Here is a 22,308-nt window from a genome sequence, read left to right as displayed (position 1 = left end):
AAGCTGAGTACCCAGGCATTGATGATTCTGAACTGCGGTATTGGAGAAGACTCTTGAGAGTCCCTTGGACTGCAAGGAGATCCAACCAGTCCATCCTAAAGGAAATTAGTCCGAATATTCATTGGAAGGGCTGATGTTGAAGCTGAAACTCCAACACTTTCGCCACCTGACACGAAGAACTGACCCATCTGAAAAGACCCTGATGCTGAGAAAGATTGAAGGCGACAACAGAGGATGAGATGGTTGGATGGTATCACTGACTCAATGGACATGAGTTTGAGTAAACTATGGGAGTTGGTGATGGACAGGGAGGCCTGGCATGCTGCAGTCCATGGGGTCCCAAAGAGTCAGACATGGCTGAGCGACTGAACTGAACTGAAGCATTTAAAGAAAGTTGTTGACATGTGCCCTCCACCCTCAAACTAGGTTTGGTAACCTCTCATTACAAAGATTTTAGGAATCATCTAGGCACTCTCCTAAAGCCTGAAATTAACTTGATAAACCTAATACACCAAAGGAGTTCACGGTTAGGCACTCCTCAAATAAAAGGAAACTTCCTCCATTTCTTCATAAACCTCCACAATAATCTGAGCGCACGCCGCACTCGCCAGTAAGCTGGCCCTGCTCCACCTGGGAACGAGAAGAAGGTTAACTCCGTACCCTGGCCCTCCAACCAGCCTTGAGTTGCTTTTGATGCTCGGCCGTCATCCAGAATGGAGATAATACAGATGACTGCTAATCCAGCCGGCAAGAGCCTCCACCCGAGACGAAGATGGGCAAAAGTCGCACATGGTCAGCGAAACAGACTGTGTAGGGACAACACAAACGCAGTGGGTCCCAATCTGTCCCCCCCAACTATGACCAAGCCTGCGGCAATCTAGCAAAGGCCAGGCGGCTGAGCGACATCACGTATAACGCGCATTTTCCCACGTCTCGTCTCCGCCCCCTCCTGGCCCGCCGCTGCCTAAACGCAGGCGCAGATTCGCTTCCGGGTTCCGCTCCTCACTACCCACAATGCTCCGCAGCACCAACCTGTCGCAAAGGCCGCATTCCGGCGGCGCGTGAGCGAGTAGCTTTACGTGCGGTGCGGCGGCAACGGCGGCGCGCGTCTTCCTCCTCTTCCTACCGTGGGGCCAGAGTCCCTGAGGGAGTCCAGCTGCACTTAAGTCTGGCCGGCGCGACCTGTCTCCGCAATGCCCCCCAAGAAACAGGCTCAGGCCGGGGGCAGCAAAAAGGCGGAGCAGAAAAAGAAGGAGAAGATTATCGAAGTGAGTACCTAGTCCCCTCCCCCACTCACGCCGCGAGTTCTCAGGAAAGCAGTCTCCCGGTTCCCCGCTCCCAGACTACTCCTGTTCGCATCTTCCGGGCCCACGTGCCCCTTGCTTTGGCTCTGTGTGCCCACAGCCCCTTCTCCAGCCTCCTGCTGACGCTCGCTGCCTCTCATCGCTATAGTGACGCCGCGGGCGCCCCCGCTCTCAGCCTTTGCTTCTCCGCCCCACACAGCCGCCTTCACGGACTCCCGTGCGAAACGACCCCCACCCCCACCCCAGTGCCCTCACAGGGTTGTGTCCTCTAGTCACCGAAAGTGAAGACGTTTCTAGGCTTGTGTTAAAAAAGAAAAATACGCTCAACTGTCTGGGACCACACTCTTTCTGGAAGGTCGACTTATTACGAGCCTTTGTGTTTCGTGTTTCTTTACCCATCACCTAGGAGTAGTGGTTACTTCTTTCAAGCCAACAGATTACTTCTTCGTGACATTTTTCGATCCACCTCTAAACTGTTTCAGGTCACGTGAAGAGAGGAGATTTCTTTCATATCGTATCACACCGTCTTGTACATGACGCTTGTCACATAGGTTCTGGATTAAATTAAATCGAAAGACATTTTAAGGGAGATGAGGTTTCTTGTCACTAGTTGTGTTGTGTTGTATTTGAATTTGTTATATATTTATGTAAATTCATTTAGTTCACTGATTCTATTGCCTTTTAATAGCAGAGCGACGCTACTGACGTTCTTAAATGTTTTATATTTGTAGTCCAACGACTGTATCAGTGAATTTCCTTAAGAGAGTGAACCGTGTTTGAGATAACATAAACGTATCATATGGACTTCTCTGGTGACTCAGTGGTAAAGAACCCGCCTGCCAATGCAGAAGACGCGGATTCAGTCCCTGCCTCGGGAGGATTCCCTGGAGAAGGAAATGGCAACCCACTCCAGTATTCTTGCCTGGGAAATCCCATGGGCAAAGGGCTGGAGGGCTACAGTCCACGGGGTCGCAAGAGTCCGACGTGACTCAGCTACTAAACAAGGTATTCCTTCCCCGAATTCCTGCTAGTAATCACTCTCATAATAAACAGTTCCTCGTGTGCGTTAGAAATAGTTGGAAAAGCCATGACCATTTTCCTACATGAGATATATCTGAATAATTAATGGAGAGCCGTTTCTGGAATAACTAACTTTTCATTAGGAACACGAAAAACATGTTGGGTGTTTTGAAATGAGATATTTATTTGTAAATGATTATTTTAATATTCAGTGTTTATAGCCTTGAAAAATAATAGCAGTGAAAGTCCTCAGGGTTTCATTGTATAAACCTAATCAGAACTTGTGTTTGTCAAAATTTCACAAAATTTTTAGTGTGTTGGTTGGATTTAACTAACATGCTTTTTTAGAATTCTAGTAGCTTTGGCCAGTTCCAGCTCTGAAGCAGAACATATATTCTTACCACCAATTTGTGCTATTTAAGAACTGTCTTGAAGTAGCATAGCTAGCGATTTGAAAACAATCATTGTCACCTTCACATCTGTGTCTGCTGTACCTTTTTGAACAATCTGGACTCTGGACACTTGGTAAATCTCTGGGGATGGTTACCTGATGGCATTTGGTGCTATGTAAACCAAGGGCATTTTAGGGATGGCATTTCACTTGTTGGCTTCCTTTGCTGAGGTTGAATTAAGACATTCAACCATAATGCAAAGTAAAACTCACATATAGACATGGAATTAAATATTACATGACAGTTTAAATATACTTTATGCATTATTGAGTTTTATCTGTGTACAGTCTTTATTTTTAAATAAATATTTAATTTTGTTTTAAGCAATTGTATTTGAAAATTATAGTATTCCGGTAACCAAAAATAATAGCTATGGATTTATTCATCTTGTAACAAGGTTATTTTTAAGGTAAAGAGAAGAGGACTTTAGTTTCATTAATGAAGACTTCACCAAAGAAAAATGGAAAATAGACAGCTGTATTCTTTAGCCAAAAATATTAGAATAGTGGAATTAAGCCTTTCTGCCCACATTTAATATATGATGAGTGATTTTTTTTTTTAATAGTAAATTTTTTTTAAGTGGTAGGGTGCTGCTTATATTTTTACTACCGCCAGAGAGGAACCACAGTATTGTAAATTGTAGGTTTAAGTTTTATCATTTTTTTTGCGAAACTAGATTTGTAGAGAATACTATGTTATTCAGCCTGGTTAGGGAACAGTATATTCCATTTCATCCAGAAAAGCACTTTTTCATTTTTTTATACAATTTGCATAATTTGAATACTGTTAATAGAAAGGCTTTTTATTACCAAAGCCTTTAGAAGTTAAGAGGAAGTTATATATATATTTTTTTTTAATTCTACACATTTTAAATTTAATTTTTATATACAACTTCTAAAGGTTACTTTCCATTGACAGTTATTACAAAATATTGACTATATTCCCCATGTTGTACTTGAGCTTATCTCACACAATATTTTGTACGTCACACTCCTCCACCCCTATATTGTCCCCCCGTAGCTGCTAGTCTGCTTTTTTTATAATCTTTTTTTGTTTTGTACTTTTAGAGTCCACATATAAGTGATTTGTCTTTCTCTGTCTTATTTCACTTAGTATAATATTCTTCAGGTCCACCCATGTTGCTACAAATGGCAGCAGTTTATTCTTTTTTATGGCTGAGGTGTGTTCCACAGTATATATACCACATCTTCCTTATCTATTCGTCTGCGATGGACATGTAGGTTGCTTCCACATTTTGACAGTTGTAAACAATGCTGCTATGAACACTGGTTTGCATGTATCTTTTCAAATTAGTGATTTGGTTTGGTTTTTTTCTAGGTGTATACCCAGGAGAGGAATTGCTGAGTCATATAATGTTTTTAGTGACAGTAAAGTATACTTTGCAACAAACTTACAGTGAACATGTGGCAGTTGAAATCTGGTTCATACTGACAATTGATTTTTATTACCATAATTTTTGTGGAAAAGGTATTGTCTATATTTGACATGTGAAAGGTTAATAACATTTCAGAGTCTGGTTAATTTTGGAAAGTTTATAGGCATATGACCAGAAATTTCTAAATTCACCAAAATTGATAGTTAAGTAGAACATATACTTTTAAGCAGCGCTTTTGAAGAGATTTTAAAATAAATGGTTGCGCTACCCACCTGTCCCCTCTTCTAAACCTCTGTTGCTTCCACTGCTGCTGTCTTAGACACGCACTGTAGAACAGCAGCATACATAGGTTTTGAGAACTTTAAGAAGTAAAAAGAGGCATGAGAGGCAGCATAATTTAATGAAAGAAGCACCATCTCGAGGCCAAATAGATCTGGGTTTGAGTCCCATATTTTGCATTAAAATTTCAAACTAGTTTAGACAAGTTACCTGACCTATCTAAACCACAATTTCTCATTAGCAAAGTAGAGCTAATTCCTATCATTCCAGAACCGTGGGTTAAATGAGATGACATGTAAAGTACCTGACATATGTTCAATTAATAACAGCTGTTGTTAATTTATTACTATTAAGAACTAGTTAGGGAAATTAATCAGACTGACCTGCACTGTTTATACAGTGCTTACTTTCTGTCACTTAAAATAATTTATAGTGCCTGCATTTTTTTTCTTTCCCTGTTTAAACTCCCCAAAATTTCATGAATTCATTTGCATTTATAAGTATTTGCTTCCCTGGTGGCTCAGACAGTAAAGAATTGGCTTGCAGTGCAGGAGACCTGGGTTTGATCCCTGGGTTGGGAAGATCCCCTGAAGAAGGGAGTGGCTACCCACTCCAGTATTCTGGCCTGAAGAATTCCATGGACAGAGGACCCTGGTTGGCTAACAGTCCCTGGGATCACAAAGAGTCAGATAGGACTGAGTGACTTTCGCTTTCTTTATGCAATGAGTATATCAGAAAGGGTTATGGTTCTGTTAAGCATTCATACAGTTGTTTAAAATGGTATATACTATTTGCTTCCTTTGGCTAAAATTTAATAAATCAGCTTTGGGAAATGGAAGGTTTGTTAATGGAAAGGGGGAGATAATCTGGGTTAGGGCAGGCAAATAAAGGATGTCCAGCTAAGGCCTTGTAGCAGCAAAGAAGTAGTAATTGAGACTTAGAGGGACAGGATCCAGGTGTGTAAAGGATGGAGAAAGAAGTGTTTCTTGTTGCCAGTGAAAAACTTCAGCTAATGACAACTGTTTATTACTTGAAGCTGGATTAACCAGAAACAAAATATCCATTGCATAGATGGACAAAAAAAATATACTAAGAGTGCATGTGGGGATGAAACTGAGGTAGAACAGTGCTGGCCTTTGTTCACACTGGTGAACAAAAGGAGGACTCCAGTTATCTTTGAGCACTCTTTAGTATTGACCTGCCCTCACATCCTCTTCCTTTTTTCAAATATCTGAATTTAAGATGTAGAGGCTGGTCTCTAAAAGAAGTAGGATTACTTAAGGGTAAGAAGAAGAGGGAGAAAGTGTCAGTTTTAAGTCAGGTTTGGAGTTCACTAAATGTTAAGGCTTTTGAAGCCTCTGGGAGCCATCCTTTTAGAATTACTGCCTGATCTCTAAACGCCTTTGTATTTTATTTCCCATGCCTGAAACACACACTGTTCCTTCCTTATCACCTTACCTTTGGAACCTTATTAATCTAATGAGAACCGCTATTTCCCTAGAGTTGAGTGTAACCTCTAGTCTTCCCATCTACTAGCCCTCAACCCTTAAATCCAGGTTAATCTTGAGATAAGGGTCTCTCCTGTATTCAAGAAGGGAGAGGGAGGCTTTTAAGTATTCAGATTGCAAAGTGTCCTGTTTTCAAGAGGTACTGTTGGTGTATCAGGTCCACAGTGTAGTATTCAGAAAACTTTGTGTACCAACCGACCCTGTAACTTAACTGGTTTCTCTGGGAAGTAGTTTTTCATGGAAAGAACAAGAACTTTGCTTAGACTCAAGTAACACCTGAACCAGACACAGATCTCAGTGTTTGGTGGAAAGAAAGGAAGAGGAGCAAGGCATCTACAAGTGAGAAATTTTACACAGCTCCTTTAATTTCCGCACTGAAGTAAGTAAGATTAACCTTTTTGCATTCGAAGAAAGAGAAACAGGTTAAATAACTTGCCGAAGGTTATTATTAAGGCAGCAAGTGGCACAGTTAGAATTTTGGTTCCCGAGTCCTTCCTGTTAACCACTGTGCTCCACCTCCTTGTAATAAGTTTTGACTTGCACTGCAGTCCTGAGATGCTAGTAAGTTGTGACCCACTCTACAAATAAGACAACTGGCAAAGAAGGTAATTTGTCCAGTTCTGTTTGGTACTGGAGCTTAGGCACTCTAACTCCAGAGCTTATACTCTTATAATCATTACACTGTACAGCCTGCCCCTTATTAGCAGTGTTACTTCAAAAGAATTAAGTTTCAATGTTCACATTTACAGAATGAGATAATATGATCTTTAAGAGGATTCAATCAAGTTATATATTTGGAAGTTTATATTTAGTGAATGCTAGATGTAAATAAGTGTCCTTTATCTCTGGAAAAAACAATAATTTCCAAGTTCTAATTAGAGACTTTCAAAATACAACTCATTCATTATCTCTTTCGACTGGTTAATTATGTGCTAATGCAGTGTAATTAAACCTGGAAAACTGTTTTTCTTCTGGGATCTGGAGCCTATACCCCTCTACAAGAAATACAAGAAAATACAGAAAGCATGAACTGAACCCCAGACAGGCTCTTCTCTGGCGAGGCATGTGTAGATGGTGTTGTACTTTCCTGCTAGTAATACTTTAATCTGAGGTTTTCCCTCCCTTCATGAGACCTCATTTTTTTGTAACAGGAAAGTACTTTATGGCATTTCACACCTGGTTGCTGTATGCAGTCGTCATCTCCGTCACTTTACTGTTAACCATTTTTTTCTTCTAACTGGATTGTGTGTTAAACTCTATAAAAACAAAGGAAGCCAACCATATTTTTAAAAAAATACAGAGAATATCAGTTTGTATATGCCACCTACTAGCTTTTTTTATATGCATAGGCTGTAGGAAATTCATGTTGAATTTTGTAACATAATGCAGTATTAAAGCATAGGCATTTAAGTAGGGAAACTGAAGTTTTGCTATATGGATGGATATAGATGAGATGAACAAAGAGCTGTTTCCCAATGAGAAATAATCTTTTAGAACTAAAATCCTTTTGAACTCTGTGATCTTGAGAGCATTGAAAGATATGTTTTATTAATTTTTTCCACTTCCAGTTTGTTCGCATATGTATGTAAGTATTCTTTACCTGTAATAACTTTCTTCTCACTACCCTGTCGCTTCCCTTAGAAATAATATCTAGGATAAAGGCTTTAAAATAGCCACTTAATTTATTTCAGATTGAATGCCTCTCCAAAGATGTCAGGTGAATTTAAGACCTTTTTGCCTCTTTCTTCCTTTTGGAAACTCACTTATAAACAAGAGTATAAAAGAAATCCAAACTCTGACTTGAAATTAGGAGACATCTATAATTTTGAACCTCAGCATACGAAAACTGATAGTGGATGGATGATAAATTGGTTAACTGATCTTGTAGAACAGAGCAGTTGGGCCTGAGTGCCCACCTAGGAGTGTGCCATTGAGAAGTAAGTGGATTTGCTCTGCAAAATTTTGCAGAAACTCAACCATGGCACGTACTAGGTAATGCAGAAGGCAAGTGATTGAAAATTGAGGGATTAAAGTACAGAAATAGCTGATAGTTTTTATTTATTACCCCTGCAAGAAAGAGGGTGGAGGTTATAAATCAGGAGGCCTCTCTGTTTCTGTAACTAGGCACAAATAATGTGGGAGGCATGGTTAAAATGTGAGCCTGGAAAAAGCCACTAAGGTGTCTATGTAGTAAACTAAGAGACACCTTCTCCTACCTGCTCTCTTTTCCAGTCCTCTAGCCAGGCTTGTTGCTGTCCTGGCTGAAAGATTCTTCTCAAGAGAAAGAGAAAAGACAGGAAAAAAGACGTTCAGATACCAGTGTTTGGTGGTTTCACAGAAATTTATTCTCTCACAGATACAGAGGCTAGAAATCTGAAATCTGGTACAGGCAGGACAGTGCTCCCTCTGAAGACTCCAGGGAAGAATCTCCCCTTGCCTTTTCCTAGTTTCTGGTGGCTTCCAGCTCTTTGGCATTCCTTGGCCCGGAAGCTGTATTACTGTAATCTCTCTGCCTCTTTCTGCACATTGCCTTCTCTAAACCTGTTTACCTTTTTCTTCTCTTAAAAAGATACTAGTCATTGGATATGTAATCCAGTGTGTCTTAATTTATTATAGCTACAAAGACCTTTTTCCAAATAAAGTCACATTCTGAGGTCTGGTTAGACATGAATCTAGGGGGACACTCTTCATCCTACCATAGCGTAAGTAGTGCAAGACTATCATTTAGTGCACATAATGCTCATTCCGCAAGTGATAGCTGCTATTGTAATAATAGCTTTCCCAAAGTACTATTTGATAATATTCCAAATTTAAAGTGTTGCTTTTTAGTTAGGAATACTTCAATTTTAATATTTCCATTTTTAGCAACAGCTAGTAATGCATGCATTTTAAATTTGAGTTCTTTAATTGTTTAGAGAGGATAGTTCTATTACCCAAGAAACCAATTCAGAACTTAATGTATCTGCTTATGCAGTATTCCCCAAAATGTGTTAGTAGTAAGTTCATAATCCCTCATTTTTTGCTGAGAAAAATGCTTTCTGAGGTAAAGTAAGATTTAGAAGATTTAGGATGCCTGCCTACCCTCTGGGTAAAGGTTTTCAGATATCCTACGCTTAAGAATCAGAAACCCTGTTGAGTAAGCATTCCCCTACTTATTTGAAAGTGAAGTCACTCAGTCATGTCTGACTCTTTGTGACCCCATGAACTGTAGCCTACCAAGCTCCTCTGTCCATGGGATTCTCCAGGCAAGAATACTGGAGTGAGTTGCCGTTTCCTTCTCCAGGGGATCTTCCTGACCCAGGGATTGAACCCGGGTTTCCTGCATTGGAGACAGACACTTTAACCTCTGAGCCACCAGTTGAACTAATTATCCTGCTGTAACAACTCTGCATATCCTGTAATACTGATATTCTAAAACAATTCAGAAAAAGCATCATAGACTAACAAGTTTAATGATGATAGTTTTACGTATGTATTGAATCCTAATGTATCGTTAATATAAATTGCTAACATATTTCAATACTGTTTCTCATTTAGGACAAAACTTTTGGTCTGAAGAATAAGAAAGGAGCAAAGCAACAGAAGTTTATCAAGGCTGTCACTCATCAAGTTAAATTTGGTCAACAGAATCCACGTCAGGTAAGTAACTTAAATTTCTGCATTTTCTTCATATGGATGTAATACAACATTGTTGCAGATAAAAATGTTTGGTGCCATAATTGTGTTTCAAAACAGAATCCTACTCTGTAAACTTACCTGCATCTTGTCTTGGTTACTCAGCAATCAATATCTTCTAGATATTCTTTGAAACCATTTTTATATAGTTCTAATTTATTCTAATGGCTGCATACTGTTCTATGATGTGGATGTACTATATCCATCTTTTTACTCTTTATAAGTAATCACTTTGTTTCCAGCTTTCTGACTTTAAGAACAGTTCTACAAGAAATTCTGTTGTACTGGTGTTTTTACGTGCATTTGTGCTTTTTATTTATGTAGCATAAATTATCTGGTGACGCATTTCTAAATAAAGGGAAATGAGCTTCTAATTTTAAGAAGTTTGGCTGATCATTCTTCATAGAGATCGTAATACTTCACATTTTCATTTGTAGTACATGAGTTATATGTACTAAAGCTCTTTTTAATGTTTTCCAATCTGATTAAGTGATACTTCATTTTTCTTTTCCTTATTCCTAGTGAGTTTGAAAATTTTCTTAAGCTTGACTGTTGGAGTCTGTACTTCTTTGACTTTTCTATTCAAATCCTTTGCTTTTTTGGTTTTTTGTCTTTTCATTGGCAACTTGTTAGAGAGATATAGATAATTTGTGATGTTTCTGTTACATTTTGCTGTACAACAGTCCACATTATAGATAGTTTGTGATGTTCCTGTTACATTTGGCTGTACAACAGTCCACATTATAGATAGTTTGTGATGTTCCTGTTACATTTTGCTGTGCAACAGTCCACATTATAGATAATTTGTGATGTTCCTGTTACATTTTGCTGTGCAACAGTTTCTAGTTTTTGTGCTGTCAGATGTGTCTAGCTTTTCTCTTAGATGGTTGAAGAGGTCTCCCCTGCCACTAGATTGTGTGTTTATCCCAGATTTTTTTTCTGACTATTTACAGTCTATAATTTATCATATAAATTCATTTTGCATGATATTTCCTTTCAAATAAATAGCTAGCATCATTTATCTCACTGAACTGAAACATCCCTATTGACATATATTAAAGTCTCATATATATTCAGATCTATTTCTAGATTCTCTTTTCTTTCCCTAAACGAGTACCACATCGATTTTTATTATAGTAGCCTAGTCACATATTCTGTTAGCTGATAAGGCAAGTCCTTTCCTTTAAGATGTTACTCCTTTTCTGTTTTTCTTGGCTGTTCTTAGGCATTTATTTTTCTAGATGAATTTTGGAATTATTTTTATCAATTGGCAACTCATTCAGAAAACTTTAGACACATTTTCTTCAAATCTCTGTATTCTCATTTCTTTTTTTTTTAATGTAGATCTTTCGCTTTGAGTTTAGGATTTTATAGACAGACATTTATTTTTAAAAGTATTTTTTTCACCACCATATCTCCTTTTCCTTAATTTGGAAACACTTTTTTTTTCCATCTGAAAATACCAGAATATGTATTCATAAGATGGTTAACTTCTCTCACTGATTCTGTCTTCAGATTAGTACTTCCAGCACTTCTCTTTCTCTTATACACGGTTTGACTCAAGAGCCAAAAGCTTGATCTTCTACATTGCTGACTTAGTAGCCTGGTCTCATAAAAATGTATGCTCAGGCTTTGGAGTATGCATCCCTCTATCTTATTTTTTTTTAATGATCTTAAATTTGTCTGACTCTTTGCGACCCCATGGACTGTAGCCCACCAGGCTCCTCTGTCCATGGGATTCTCCAGGCAAGAATACTGGAGTGGGTTGCCATTTCCTTTTCCAGGTATTTAATGACACTGGTCTTCAATTTGTAGTACAGTGAAAGGTCAATTACCCTTGTAGGGTTTCTGTGATAGTTAAATGAGAAGATAATGTAAATCTTCTGGCATAATGTAAGGATTCATTTCAAACATGTTTCCTCTTCCTGTTTTTTTCTTCCAGTGGGAAGTATATTGACTGGTAATTTAAAGTGTCATCAACCTAAGAAAGCCATAAAATGTCTTGTGGACTTGAGAGTACTTTCAGTAATACATTTTTGATAATCTCTTGGGTAACTGGCCTTTTATCTGTGAACCTGACGTATCTTAACCACCACACTTAACACTGGAAATGAGCAGCAGTCTTACTGTTAGAGCCAGGCAAAGATCCTTCCCCCCACCTCCACCCCTACCAAGCCCTGTGCTGCAGAGGAGGACCCTACTTTATGTCTCTTCTAGACATGTTTCTCCCCACACCAGCTCAGGGCCTCAAAGTCCCTTACCCCAAGTCCATCTTAGGATATACTTTACTGCCTGTGTGGCTGACGTAGTCACAGAGAGGGTATGTGCTGGGAGTATGGGCAGAGTCTGGATCTAAACCACGTCCTCCTCTGCTTCTTCTGTCTCCCCGCACACATGTGGTGGGATGAAACTCAGGGTAGAAAGAGGAGCAGCCAGGGATTGATTCTTGCTTTACTGCCGTGCTCCATGTGGAACTCCATGAAACCTGAGTGTTTTAAATTTGAACCTTCTCTTCCATGTCACAAGGTGTGTTTGTCAAGTAGGGGTACACAAACCATACTTTATTTAACAATAGTTTGATTTCTAACATAAATACTTGCAAAAATGGTTCTGGTCCCCACAAACGTCTGATACAAAGAATACTTTTATTAAAAATAAAGTGACTTAAATTTTTATTTTTAGAAAACTTTTTCTCATTGTTCTGTTTTAACACATCTGACCACATCATCAAAGCCAGGATTTAGAATGTCTTTAACCCTATTATAATACTCGGCCAGTTCTTTCCTAAAATTTCCTTTCCCTTTAATACTTTTTTGTCCTGAATTTCTACTTATTTCTTTGATGTTTCTTTATTCGTTTAACAGACTTTTTAGGTTCTTTTGGCTTGTTTAATATTGATATTATTCAGGGTACTGTTCTCTGCTCTTATACTTTTTTATGGTGCCCGGGCATAGTCTCATACACACCCAAAGTTTATTATCCGTAAGCAGCTATTTCTAAAATCTTTATCTCAAAGCACACTTCTGTCCAGGAATCAAGATCTATGTCCAGTGCCATCCTAAATAATTCCACCTCTCTGCCCTGTCAGCATCTCATACCAAGTATGTCTAAAACTGAGCTCATCTCCACCTCCTGCCATGAAACCTGTTCCTCCTGTATTCCCAGTCTTGTTAAGCATCACTAACCATACAAATGATAATCCTAGACTCCTCCCTTTTCCTGATACTTCATGTCCAGTCAGTCACTTAGTCCTAACAGTTTTACCTCCTTAACAGCTTTCTTCCACCTTTTCTCCATCCTTGATACTAGTGCCTGTTTTAAGCGCCTCTGCTTTCTTGGCTACAGCAATTGCATTAGCCTCCTAATTTTCCTTGCCTTCATTCATGGACTCCTTTCAGTCCACTCTTCAAAAAGTTGTTATTATGATCTATATGAAATGCAGTCTGATTGTGTCACTGGCTTACTTTAAACTCTTGAATCTCACCCCGTCCACCTGTTGATACAGTCAACATTTTTCATTGATGTCTATCATACCTGATTCATCTTTGCCTTGGTTGGAGCTTCTGTTTCTGCATTTCTTGCTTATTGAAAGAATTTATCCATAAGGTATTAGCTCAGTCTAATTTTCTTAGACGTATAAGCACTCTTTGTTTCCAGAGCACCATGTATTATATTATAGTTGCTGACATGTCTGTCTTCCCACTAGATTCTGAGCTTCTTTAAATAAGCATCTTTGTCTTTTCATCTTTGTATTCCCTGTCATCTAACATAGGACCTGACATATAAATGTTTGGATGAAACCTCTAGTCATATTAGGTATGTAAATTGTGTGCCTGGAGCTACGTTTTATGTCATGTTTGTTTTGTTTTGTTTGGTCTCCCACGTTGACCTAGCCCAGTGTTTTTCCCAAGGGTACTTACAGGTATTTGGGTTGGTGCAATTCTTTATTTGTGTGGGACTGTGCATTTTAGGATGTTTATATCTCTGATCTTCAAAATGCACCTACTTATTTCTGGGGAGTAGGTTGTTGTCACAAGAAGAAATTCCCAGGTGAGAACCATTTGCTAAAAATGCTGGCATGTAGCATATGCTTAATAAATGCTATTGCTGTAAGCTTTTAAATACGCTCTTAACTCGGCATGGTACCATGTATAGGTTTTTTTATAAGAGTCAATTGCTCTACAGGATTTAGCAATTTCATTTACTAGTTTGACACACCATTTAATGTATGCTGGAAGGCCATTATAACATTGATATTAAGAAGTAAGAACTATATACATGTAAAATGTGATTGTCTTTGTTATGTCAGTGATACAGATATTACTGTGTAGTGAAAACAGTTTTATTATATTACATCAAATTTATATATCATACCTGGTAATATTATAGGTAGCACAAAGTGAAGCTGAAAAGAAGTTGAAGAAAGATGACAAGAAGAAAGAATTGCAAGAGCTAAATGAGTTGTTCAAACCTGTAGTTGCTGCTCAAAAAATAAGTAAAGGTAAACTTTACATTTCAAAAGTGTTTTTACCAATGTAATTCATATTTGAAAACTCTTAGATGTTTTCGGCAGTTGTATATGCTGTGAAAGTAATACTCTGTCAAAATTATCTATGCTGATTCTTATTATTCCTTTTACATATGTGTATGGCTGTGTCATACAACTGTTAAATCCAGCCGTTAGCCCCCCACCCCGCATAAGGGCAAACTTTTAAGGATTTTGGCATTCTACTAGTTGATTTATAATCTCTGATCTTTGGTAGTATACAAAACAAACCTGTGGTTATAAAAACTGCAAATCCCAAACTCTTGGCACTGCAAGTACATTTATATTTATATTTCTCTTTTGCCTCTTACCTCATTGACTCCCAACTAGACAAGTAACTATAGAATAACATATGTGCTTACTTAGTTTCCTACCCCCTTGCTCTCTTTTTTGGGAAGAATAAAGGAATCAAATACAGATATAATATGCTATAGAAAGAACCTCAAAGAAATGTCTTAATATTCACCTATGTGTGTGGTAGTTCCTTTCACACCAGTGAACAGAAAATAACAAATTAACCAAAAGTAATTATATCTTAGAAAGAAGCTGTACTTTGTTATCTGGCAGTTTTTAATGTAAATACCATGTGCTGTTTGACTTAGGTGCAGATCCCAAATCCGTAGTGTGTGCATTTTTCAAGCAAGGACAGTGTACTAAAGGAGATAAGTGTAAGTTCTCTCATGACTTGACTCTAGAGAGAAAATGTGAAAAGCGAAGCGTTTACATTGATGCAAGAGATGAAGAACTTGAAAAAGGTATTTTTTTTTAAGATATATTCTTAAAGTAAATTTATTTTGATTTGTTGTTACTAACATATTTAGTAGCTTGAAGACCATTTCAGTCTTAGTAGGACTATTTGTCCTGAAGAATAGTTTGTTGCTTTTGTAAAATCTGAATTTATCATATTATGGCCTTTGATTAAGTAAATGAAGACACTTAAAAACCAGCGGCTTGTTTTGTGTTTGTCTTTCACACTTTGTTCTAGTACTACCTTCTCATTTGCCTGAATTACTTAGATTCGGTGAAAATCTCACAACAGTGTTTATTCTTACCTTTGGTATTTTAAAGGAAATGTGTTAGGTCATTAGTTTTATAATACGGCTTTCTTGTGTAAGGATATATGCAATGTATTTTGGGGACAGTAAACAAAATTAACAGTATTTAGTCTCCACATCTCTCTCTATTTAGATACTATGGATAATTGGGATGAGAAAAAGCTGGAAGAAGTTGTGAACAAGAAGCACGGTGAGGCGGAAAAGAAAAAACCAAAAACTCAAATAGTATGTCCTTTTCTTGAATTGAGTTGCTTTGGTATTTATCATTAGGGAGAGTTATGTGGCAAGATATTTCTGCTATTTTCTACTAGGTTATTATTTAAGTAACTGAATCTTTTCATAAAGATAAGGTGATCAGGCTTTGTGTTTGGAATATACAAGTGTCAGTTATACATAATTCTTGGTCAAAAGTTACTTGAAAATCATGTGACTAAAGTTCTTCAAATGCTATTTTCTGAAATGGTTTTACTTGCTTAAACATGGATGAGTACACGTTTTCATATAAGAATTCTTAACTTTTCATACAAAACAAATCGAGGGAGAACTGTTAAACTACCCTAATTCATAACTTACTCTGTTTTAATGGTAGAGAGACATTTACTTATAAAGGTAAAAATATTATTACATATGAATTGCAGAATGAGTTTTTGGTACATAATGGTTTTAGTATTATTCCAGGAAATATACTTTTACAAATCAGAGCCTTATTTCTCAGATGCTGCATTCATGTCCACGTACTCATTCTGTAGTATATTTACAAGTGAAAAACCTTGCTGTGTTAGAAAAATTCAGAATATTGTTTTTACTTATCTCTTGTAGCCTTTTAGGAAAAGAATATTGCTTATTAGTTAATTTTTCCTTCTTATTTGTGACTGTAATTTCAGATAATTGAAATATGTATCTTTACTGCATGTGGTTAGTTTTTAGAAAAGATCAAACCAAAACAAAGTTACTGGTTTTATTTTCTTGTAACCATTTTTAATTTCTCATATTTAAAAACCAGTCTTTGGATCCCATTTACAAAGACTAAATGGCAGTAAATCCTTTTGTATAATTCAGTTTAGAGCATTGTCAAAAATAAGTATTTTATACAAATCCTCTCTAAAGGAAAGTTACCATTGTATTAAGTATTTTAAGATTAATGTATATTTACATTTCTGTATACAAGGTATTCTGTACCTGAGTGGTTAGCTTAAAAAAGATGTGAATTGAATGTGCCTGTTCCATATATACCTAAGCATTTACCTTGGAAACGGACCACCCTGAGCCACTACTTGTGTATTAATAATACTGTCTCTCTAGGTGTGCAAGCATTTCCTTGAAGCTATTGAAAACAACAAATACGGCTGGTTTTGGGTATGTCCTGGAGGGGGTGATATTTGCATGTATCGTCATGCACTTCCTCCTGGATTTGTCTTGAAAAAAGATAAAAAGAAAGAAGAGAAAGAAGATGAAATTTCATTAGAAGATCTAATTGAAAGAGAGGTAACTGGTATCTTTTTCCTACCATAAAACTCTATAGCAATACTGTGAAATTCTAATATTTACCACTTGGGGGCAACAATAGCATGTTGTTATGAAAGGGAAAAAATAATACAAATTTTTCTCAAAGCTTCCTTACTTTTTATTTGATTATTCTCACATGTCAAAAATGTAAACCTAGCCATAATCATGATATTTTAGGATTGTGCAACAGTTTTTTTAAGTGCTAGCCACTGGCTTATCAAATAAATTGTTTTCATAAGAGTCATATACTGGTACATCAATTCATGAAAATGCTTAGTGTTCAGATTGAAGTTTTAGATGTTTTCCTTGATGTCTTTATTTTTTCACCATTTTACCTAGTTATTTATTGGTTATTTTAACATGTGAAAGGAGACAACTCCACTACAGCTTTTCAAGTATGTTTCACCACTCTTGGACTCAAGGACTCGATAACTTTAGGGGGAGAAAATTAACTTTTTTATCTTTGCAGCGTTCTGCCCTAGGTCCAAATGTTACCAAAATCACTCTAGAATCTTTTCTTGCATGGAAGAAAAGAAAAAGACAAGAAAAGATTGATAAACTTGAGCAAGATATAGAAAGAAGGAAAGCAGACTTCAAAGCTGGGAAAGCATTAGTGGTATGTCCCAAAATCCTAAATAGGTTTTCTATTCTCTCTTTCATTTTATAATTTCTGTATTATGGAAGATTTTATCTCTATTTAATTATGTGTATGTCTAAAGTCAATGACCAGCAGAGATTTCCCTGGCAGTCCAGCAGTGAAGACTCCACACTTCTACTGCCGGGGGCATGGGTTCAATCCCTGATGGAGGAACTAAAATCCCACGTGCTTTGTGGGACCACCAAAAAAATAAAGGCTTTTTAAAAATAAAACCAGTGACTAAGAAGTGTTTGAAGTTTGTCCTGAGTTGATATATGTGTGTAATTGAATAGATCAGTGGTCGTGAGGTGTTTGAATTTCGTCCTGAACTGGTTGATGATGATGATGAGGAAGCAGATGATACCCGTTACACCCAGGGAACAGGTGGTGATGAGGTAAGAACGATGCTTTGGCACTTCATCTTCTCATGTTGATTGAGAGAAGCAATAGAGAGTGACAACAGAGCAGTATAGTTAAGAGTACTAACTTGGAGGCCTTGGTTCGAATCCCTACTCTGCCCTGGGAAATTAGCTACACCCTAGGCCTCCATTCTCATCCATAATACTGCCATAATGATAATCCCTTCGGTCACAAAGTGCTTCTGAGAATTAAGTGAGTTAGTGAGTTCATATTTGTTTATACTTTATACAGCTTGGGACAGTGCCCAATATAGTGTTAAATGCTTGAGTGTATTAGCTGTGAAATGTTTTACTCTCCCTCTCAAAAAAAGGTTTTTGTTTAATACTTTATAGTAAAAAAAATCATGAGACAGAGACACTAAAAAGTACAGAGAAGGGAGCAGAAGACAGCAGCAGAATTATTGGTGATAGATAAACTTAATATTATTAATATTAATATTTTAACTATTAACTATATTGTTTAATAAAATAGCAAATAGCTTTTGATTTTTCATATGATTATCATAAAATTCTGACTTCTGCCTTTGAGTTAAAAGATTAAAATATATTGTGTATGTAAAACTATGATGTCAGGAAGAAGCATCAAGTATGATATTTCTATCCCTTTCTCAAAAAGTGTATAAAAGAAGTAAATTTTGGCAGTAGTCATTTGTTTTCATTAGGCACTATTTAATTTTCTGTCATTAAGATAAATGTCAGAGGTAAAGGGCAAGTAATTTATGAAAACTATTTTTATTAGTAACACTCCTTTTCTATGTGTTTTTAAAGGTTGATGATTCAGTGAGTGTAAATGACATAGATTTAAGCCTGTACATCCCAAGAGATGTAGATGAGACAGGTATTACTGTAGCCAGTCTTGAAAGATTCAGCACATATACTTCAGAAAAGGATGGTAAGTATGCTAATTTTCGTGTAATTCTACAAACTAAGAAACTGTCTAAAGGAGGTTAGACCAGTCTTGGCAAACTTAGATGGCTCAGGTACCAGACCAGTAACATAAATATATGATTTGGCTGAATATAAAGCTAGTAAATAGTGGAGGCTGTGGAAATGGGTGGCTGGTTGGATATTGAAGCCGTTAACTGAAACTTGAAGGGAATGAAAATGAGTTTGGACATTTAGCTAATGAGTTCAGTTTGGGAGCACACGAATATGAGATATTTGGGTTATCAAAAGTGGCGTTGTCTAGGATACTGTATAGACATTCCCAGGAGGAAAAGGTTTGAAAGTCATCTGCATTCATAGCTAACAGTGAATGACTTCACCCAGACACAATACATAGGATGAGAATGTTCTAGACCAGACTGCTGAAAACATTAATGTTTTAGAGTAGTAGAAAGGAAAAAGCTTGGGAAAGTTACTGAGAAGAACAGAATTTCAGGAAGATTAAGTCGGATGAGAATTAGAAATAATTATGACTAGGGAAAGAATTGTAAGAATAGAGTACACAGTTTTCATTGGGACTACAGTGGTGTGAGGAATGAGGAGAAAAAGTGAATATAAATCACTCACTTTTAAGAACTTTTAGAGGGAGACATGGTCATGAGGGAAGGGTCTTTTAGAATATAGGAAATCTAAATATTATCTGTTGGCCAGAGAAAAAGGATCTGAAAAAGACAGAAAAATTGAAGATGAAACAATAGATATAGAATCAAAATCTGGAACTATAAGTAGTTAACTTCAATTAAGAACAAGAGTGGAAGGGAGGCTGACTTACGTATATTTGGAAATAAAAGATTGCTAATACAATTTATATCTAATTGTGTCTTGAGTGAGAATTAAAAGTTTGGCACAGTTGCTGTGAAAGAAAAGGGTAGACAAAAGTTGAGAGGGGGAAAAAAAAGCTAAACCTTATTTTTACACTGAAGGAATAAGTAATAACTGGAAAAACTGGCCTGCCCTCCTGAGATTTGAGAATGCTGTCAGACTGTTATCTTAATGCCAATTGCAAACTAATTTGCTCCTTTTAGAAGTAGGGCTTTGGTGGTGATAGGCACAATTGCAAGTACCTCAGAGGTTTTAATTCCTAAGAATTTGTCATCAGAGATGTATGAAATAACTTTAAGCTATTGAAAATTCTCTTCTGTTCATTATTGGTGTCCTTGAACAAGAAAGGGAAGCATTTTTGTTTTGTCAGTCATAAGAAGTAGCTGCACAGCCCCAGGGTTTTTTTTCCCACAATTTGATGACAAATGTTCCTGTATTTATACCACTACAACTCGTGTGACTTTACTATTTGTAAAACCAAAAACTCAGTAGCTGCTTGGATCATGAACATTTTCTAGATCACATGATCATTTATCAAAATACATGGAAGTTGACTTCGAAAACCTAATTGTTGGGTCATGCAGAGTTGTATAAGATAACTCTTGCCCTCAGGTATATGAACCATTGAACAATCAGCTGTCTTCAGTGAAAGACATATTTTATAGTAGGTTTAGAAAAATGATACAGATAAGCTCAGAAAAATAAAAATCAGTTCTTATTAGAGTAATCTTAAGGAAAGCTTTCATGGAAAAAGGAAAAGAAGTATATCAGTCTGTAACTATTCCTGATGGACTAGTGTTTTCTTTTTCTAGGCCTTATTGATTTTAATTTTTATTTTTAGAAAACAAATTAAGTGAAGCTTCCGGAGGTAGGGCTGAAAATGGTGAGAGAAGTGATTTAGAAGAGGACAATGAAGGGGAAGGACAGGAAAATGGAGCCATCGATGCTGTTCCTGTTGATGAAAATCTGTTTACTGGGGAAGATTTGGATGAACTAGAAGAAGAATTAAACACACTTGATTTAGCAGAATGACACCAAACAAGTCAATGGAAAAATTGAGCCAACTCAGCAAGAGTTGAAATTGACTGTATTAATTTTTTCCACCTAAAACTCTTCAACAGGATGTTTGTTTCCCATGCTGATTCTGGAGAGCTTAGTTCCTCCAAAAAAGGAATATTCTCCCTACGTCTTGTTTTCTGACTTTGGCTACATCTCATAGTAAGTTCAGAGTAGTTCATGATAAATTAAAGATAAATGGTCATTGCAGGAAATGATTGATTGTAATTGTCCACTCAAATAGGAAGTGTAAACTACTTTTCCAGCTTTTGATTTTCATTGGGCATGTGTTGTTACAAGAACAACATAAATTTAAATTACCCTTCATTTAATGCAGTTTTTAATGAGTGATTCTATTTCCTTTGTATTTATATGTTTAAAAGACTGCCTAAGATATGAGCCTGTACTTCATCAAGGAAACTGCATATGCAGATTCAGTATTGTATATCTTTGGACAATTAGATGGACATTTAAAATGAAGCTTCATTAATCTGACAGATCAACTGCAATGCCCTGTGTTAAACTGTTTGAAACTACTCCCTTTTCTTTTTTGCCAATAAAGTTGTAAATAAAAACAGTGATACAATAAATTCCAAATACAGACCTTTTTTTTTAATGTTTTTCTGTGAAAGTCTTCTGACTATTTCTAGCTTGAGAATTTTTACTAAATATCTATTAGAATTAACTATCACAAAAGACACACTTAAAGGATTCTCTTAATACTGATTACAGGACTGAGTGCTGATAGCACTACTGTGAGTTTAGTGACACAAATACTTAGCCTCAAAAAGAGACTATGGATGGTGTTATATGAAAGGGTAATTACTGAACTGATAGATCATCAACCTGATTAAGTATCACCTGCATGCATGTGTGCTAGCAGTGCAGGTAAAGCAGTTAGTTGTACCAAATACCGCGTAAGCACCATTGTGGAGATCCATTGTGTTATGATCGTGTATGATGAAGTTTGATAACCTTGTTTAAAAGAGTATTAAAAAATCCACGAAAAAAGTGGGCTGGGGGCCTTTGACACTGATAAATTTTCAAATGCGAATACAGTGCTGCTTTTGTCATTTGCTAACCTAATGTATTTTAAGGCAGTTAAGATAATGTAAAAGGTCAGGTCACCTAGGCCCTAATTATATGATTTTTAAATCTCTGAACCTTAGTTTCTTTGTCTGCATAAAGAAGTTAAAGTGTTTCTGAATTGTGAAAGCTAAGGAAACATGATTGTAAATCTTAATCAGCGATAACATCACAGTTGATAGAGAAATTGAGTTCTTGACAGTTCAGTATTATTAAGGTTTAGACTATCAGGAGCCAAGTCTCCCATCTGCAGTGGGAGTATACTTTCATACTTTCTATGAAAGATTTATTTCATTCTTTTTATTAAAAAGCTCTAAATACTTTAATAATGAAATGTTTCAATTTGAGGTATTATTTATTTACGGCAAGCATTTGATTTTGAAAACCAGTTTTAATCAGTAAGTTAAAAGGAAAATGCTATAGTGTGAAAGTAATTTTCATTACCCACGATTCTTTATGTATAGGACAGCCTTCATCTAATTTGTCTGTGTCTTCCATTAGGAAAAAAAATATGCTCAGAGAATGCAAAAAAAAAAATTACTATGAAAAAAATCAAAATGCAAAATTAAATCATATACAGGCATACCTCAGATATTTTGAGT

At 36.7% G+C, this 22,308-nt stretch overlaps 1 protein-coding gene across 1 annotated transcript; it reads left to right on the top strand.

Moving 5' to 3' along the window:
• Positions 1–989: 989 nt before the first annotated feature.
• Positions 990–21,223, top strand: ZC3H15 (zinc finger CCCH-type containing 15). The gene is made up of 10 exons (XM_069577037.1): positions 990–1,268; positions 9,497–9,598; positions 14,024–14,135; positions 14,783–14,935; positions 15,369–15,460; positions 16,538–16,720; positions 17,211–17,357; positions 17,672–17,773; positions 18,566–18,689; positions 20,406–21,223. The coding sequence occupies exons 1-10, from the start codon at positions 1,194–1,196 to the stop codon at positions 20,594–20,596; spliced, it is 1,281 nt and encodes a 426-aa protein (XP_069433138.1). The 5' UTR covers positions 990–1,193; the 3' UTR covers positions 20,597–21,223.
• Positions 21,224–22,308: the final 1,085 nt, after the last annotated feature.

This window comes from Ovis canadensis, chromosome 2 (assembly GCF_042477335.2).
Source record: "Ovis canadensis isolate MfBH-ARS-UI-01 breed Bighorn chromosome 2, ARS-UI_OviCan_v2, whole genome shotgun sequence".
NCBI classification, from domain to species: Eukaryota; Metazoa; Chordata; class Mammalia; order Artiodactyla; family Bovidae; genus Ovis; species Ovis canadensis.
The sequence above is the reverse complement of the archived record's forward strand: the minus strand, read 5'-3'. Positions and strand labels throughout refer to the sequence as shown.

Excerpts from the sequence above, each read along its gene's own strand:
- ZC3H15 (XM_069577037.1), top strand. The coding sequence starts at position 1,194 with ATGCCCCCCAAGAAACAGGCTCAGGCCGGGGGCAGCAAAAAGGCGGAG. Across the intron at positions 9,599-14,023 it reads GTCAACAGAATCCACGTCAG|GTAGCACAAAGTGAAGCTGA; the intron begins GTAAGTAACTTA and ends GTAATATTATAG. Across the intron at positions 14,136-14,782 it reads TGCTCAAAAAATAAGTAAAG|GTGCAGATCCCAAATCCGTA; the intron begins GTAAACTTTACA and ends TGTTTGACTTAG.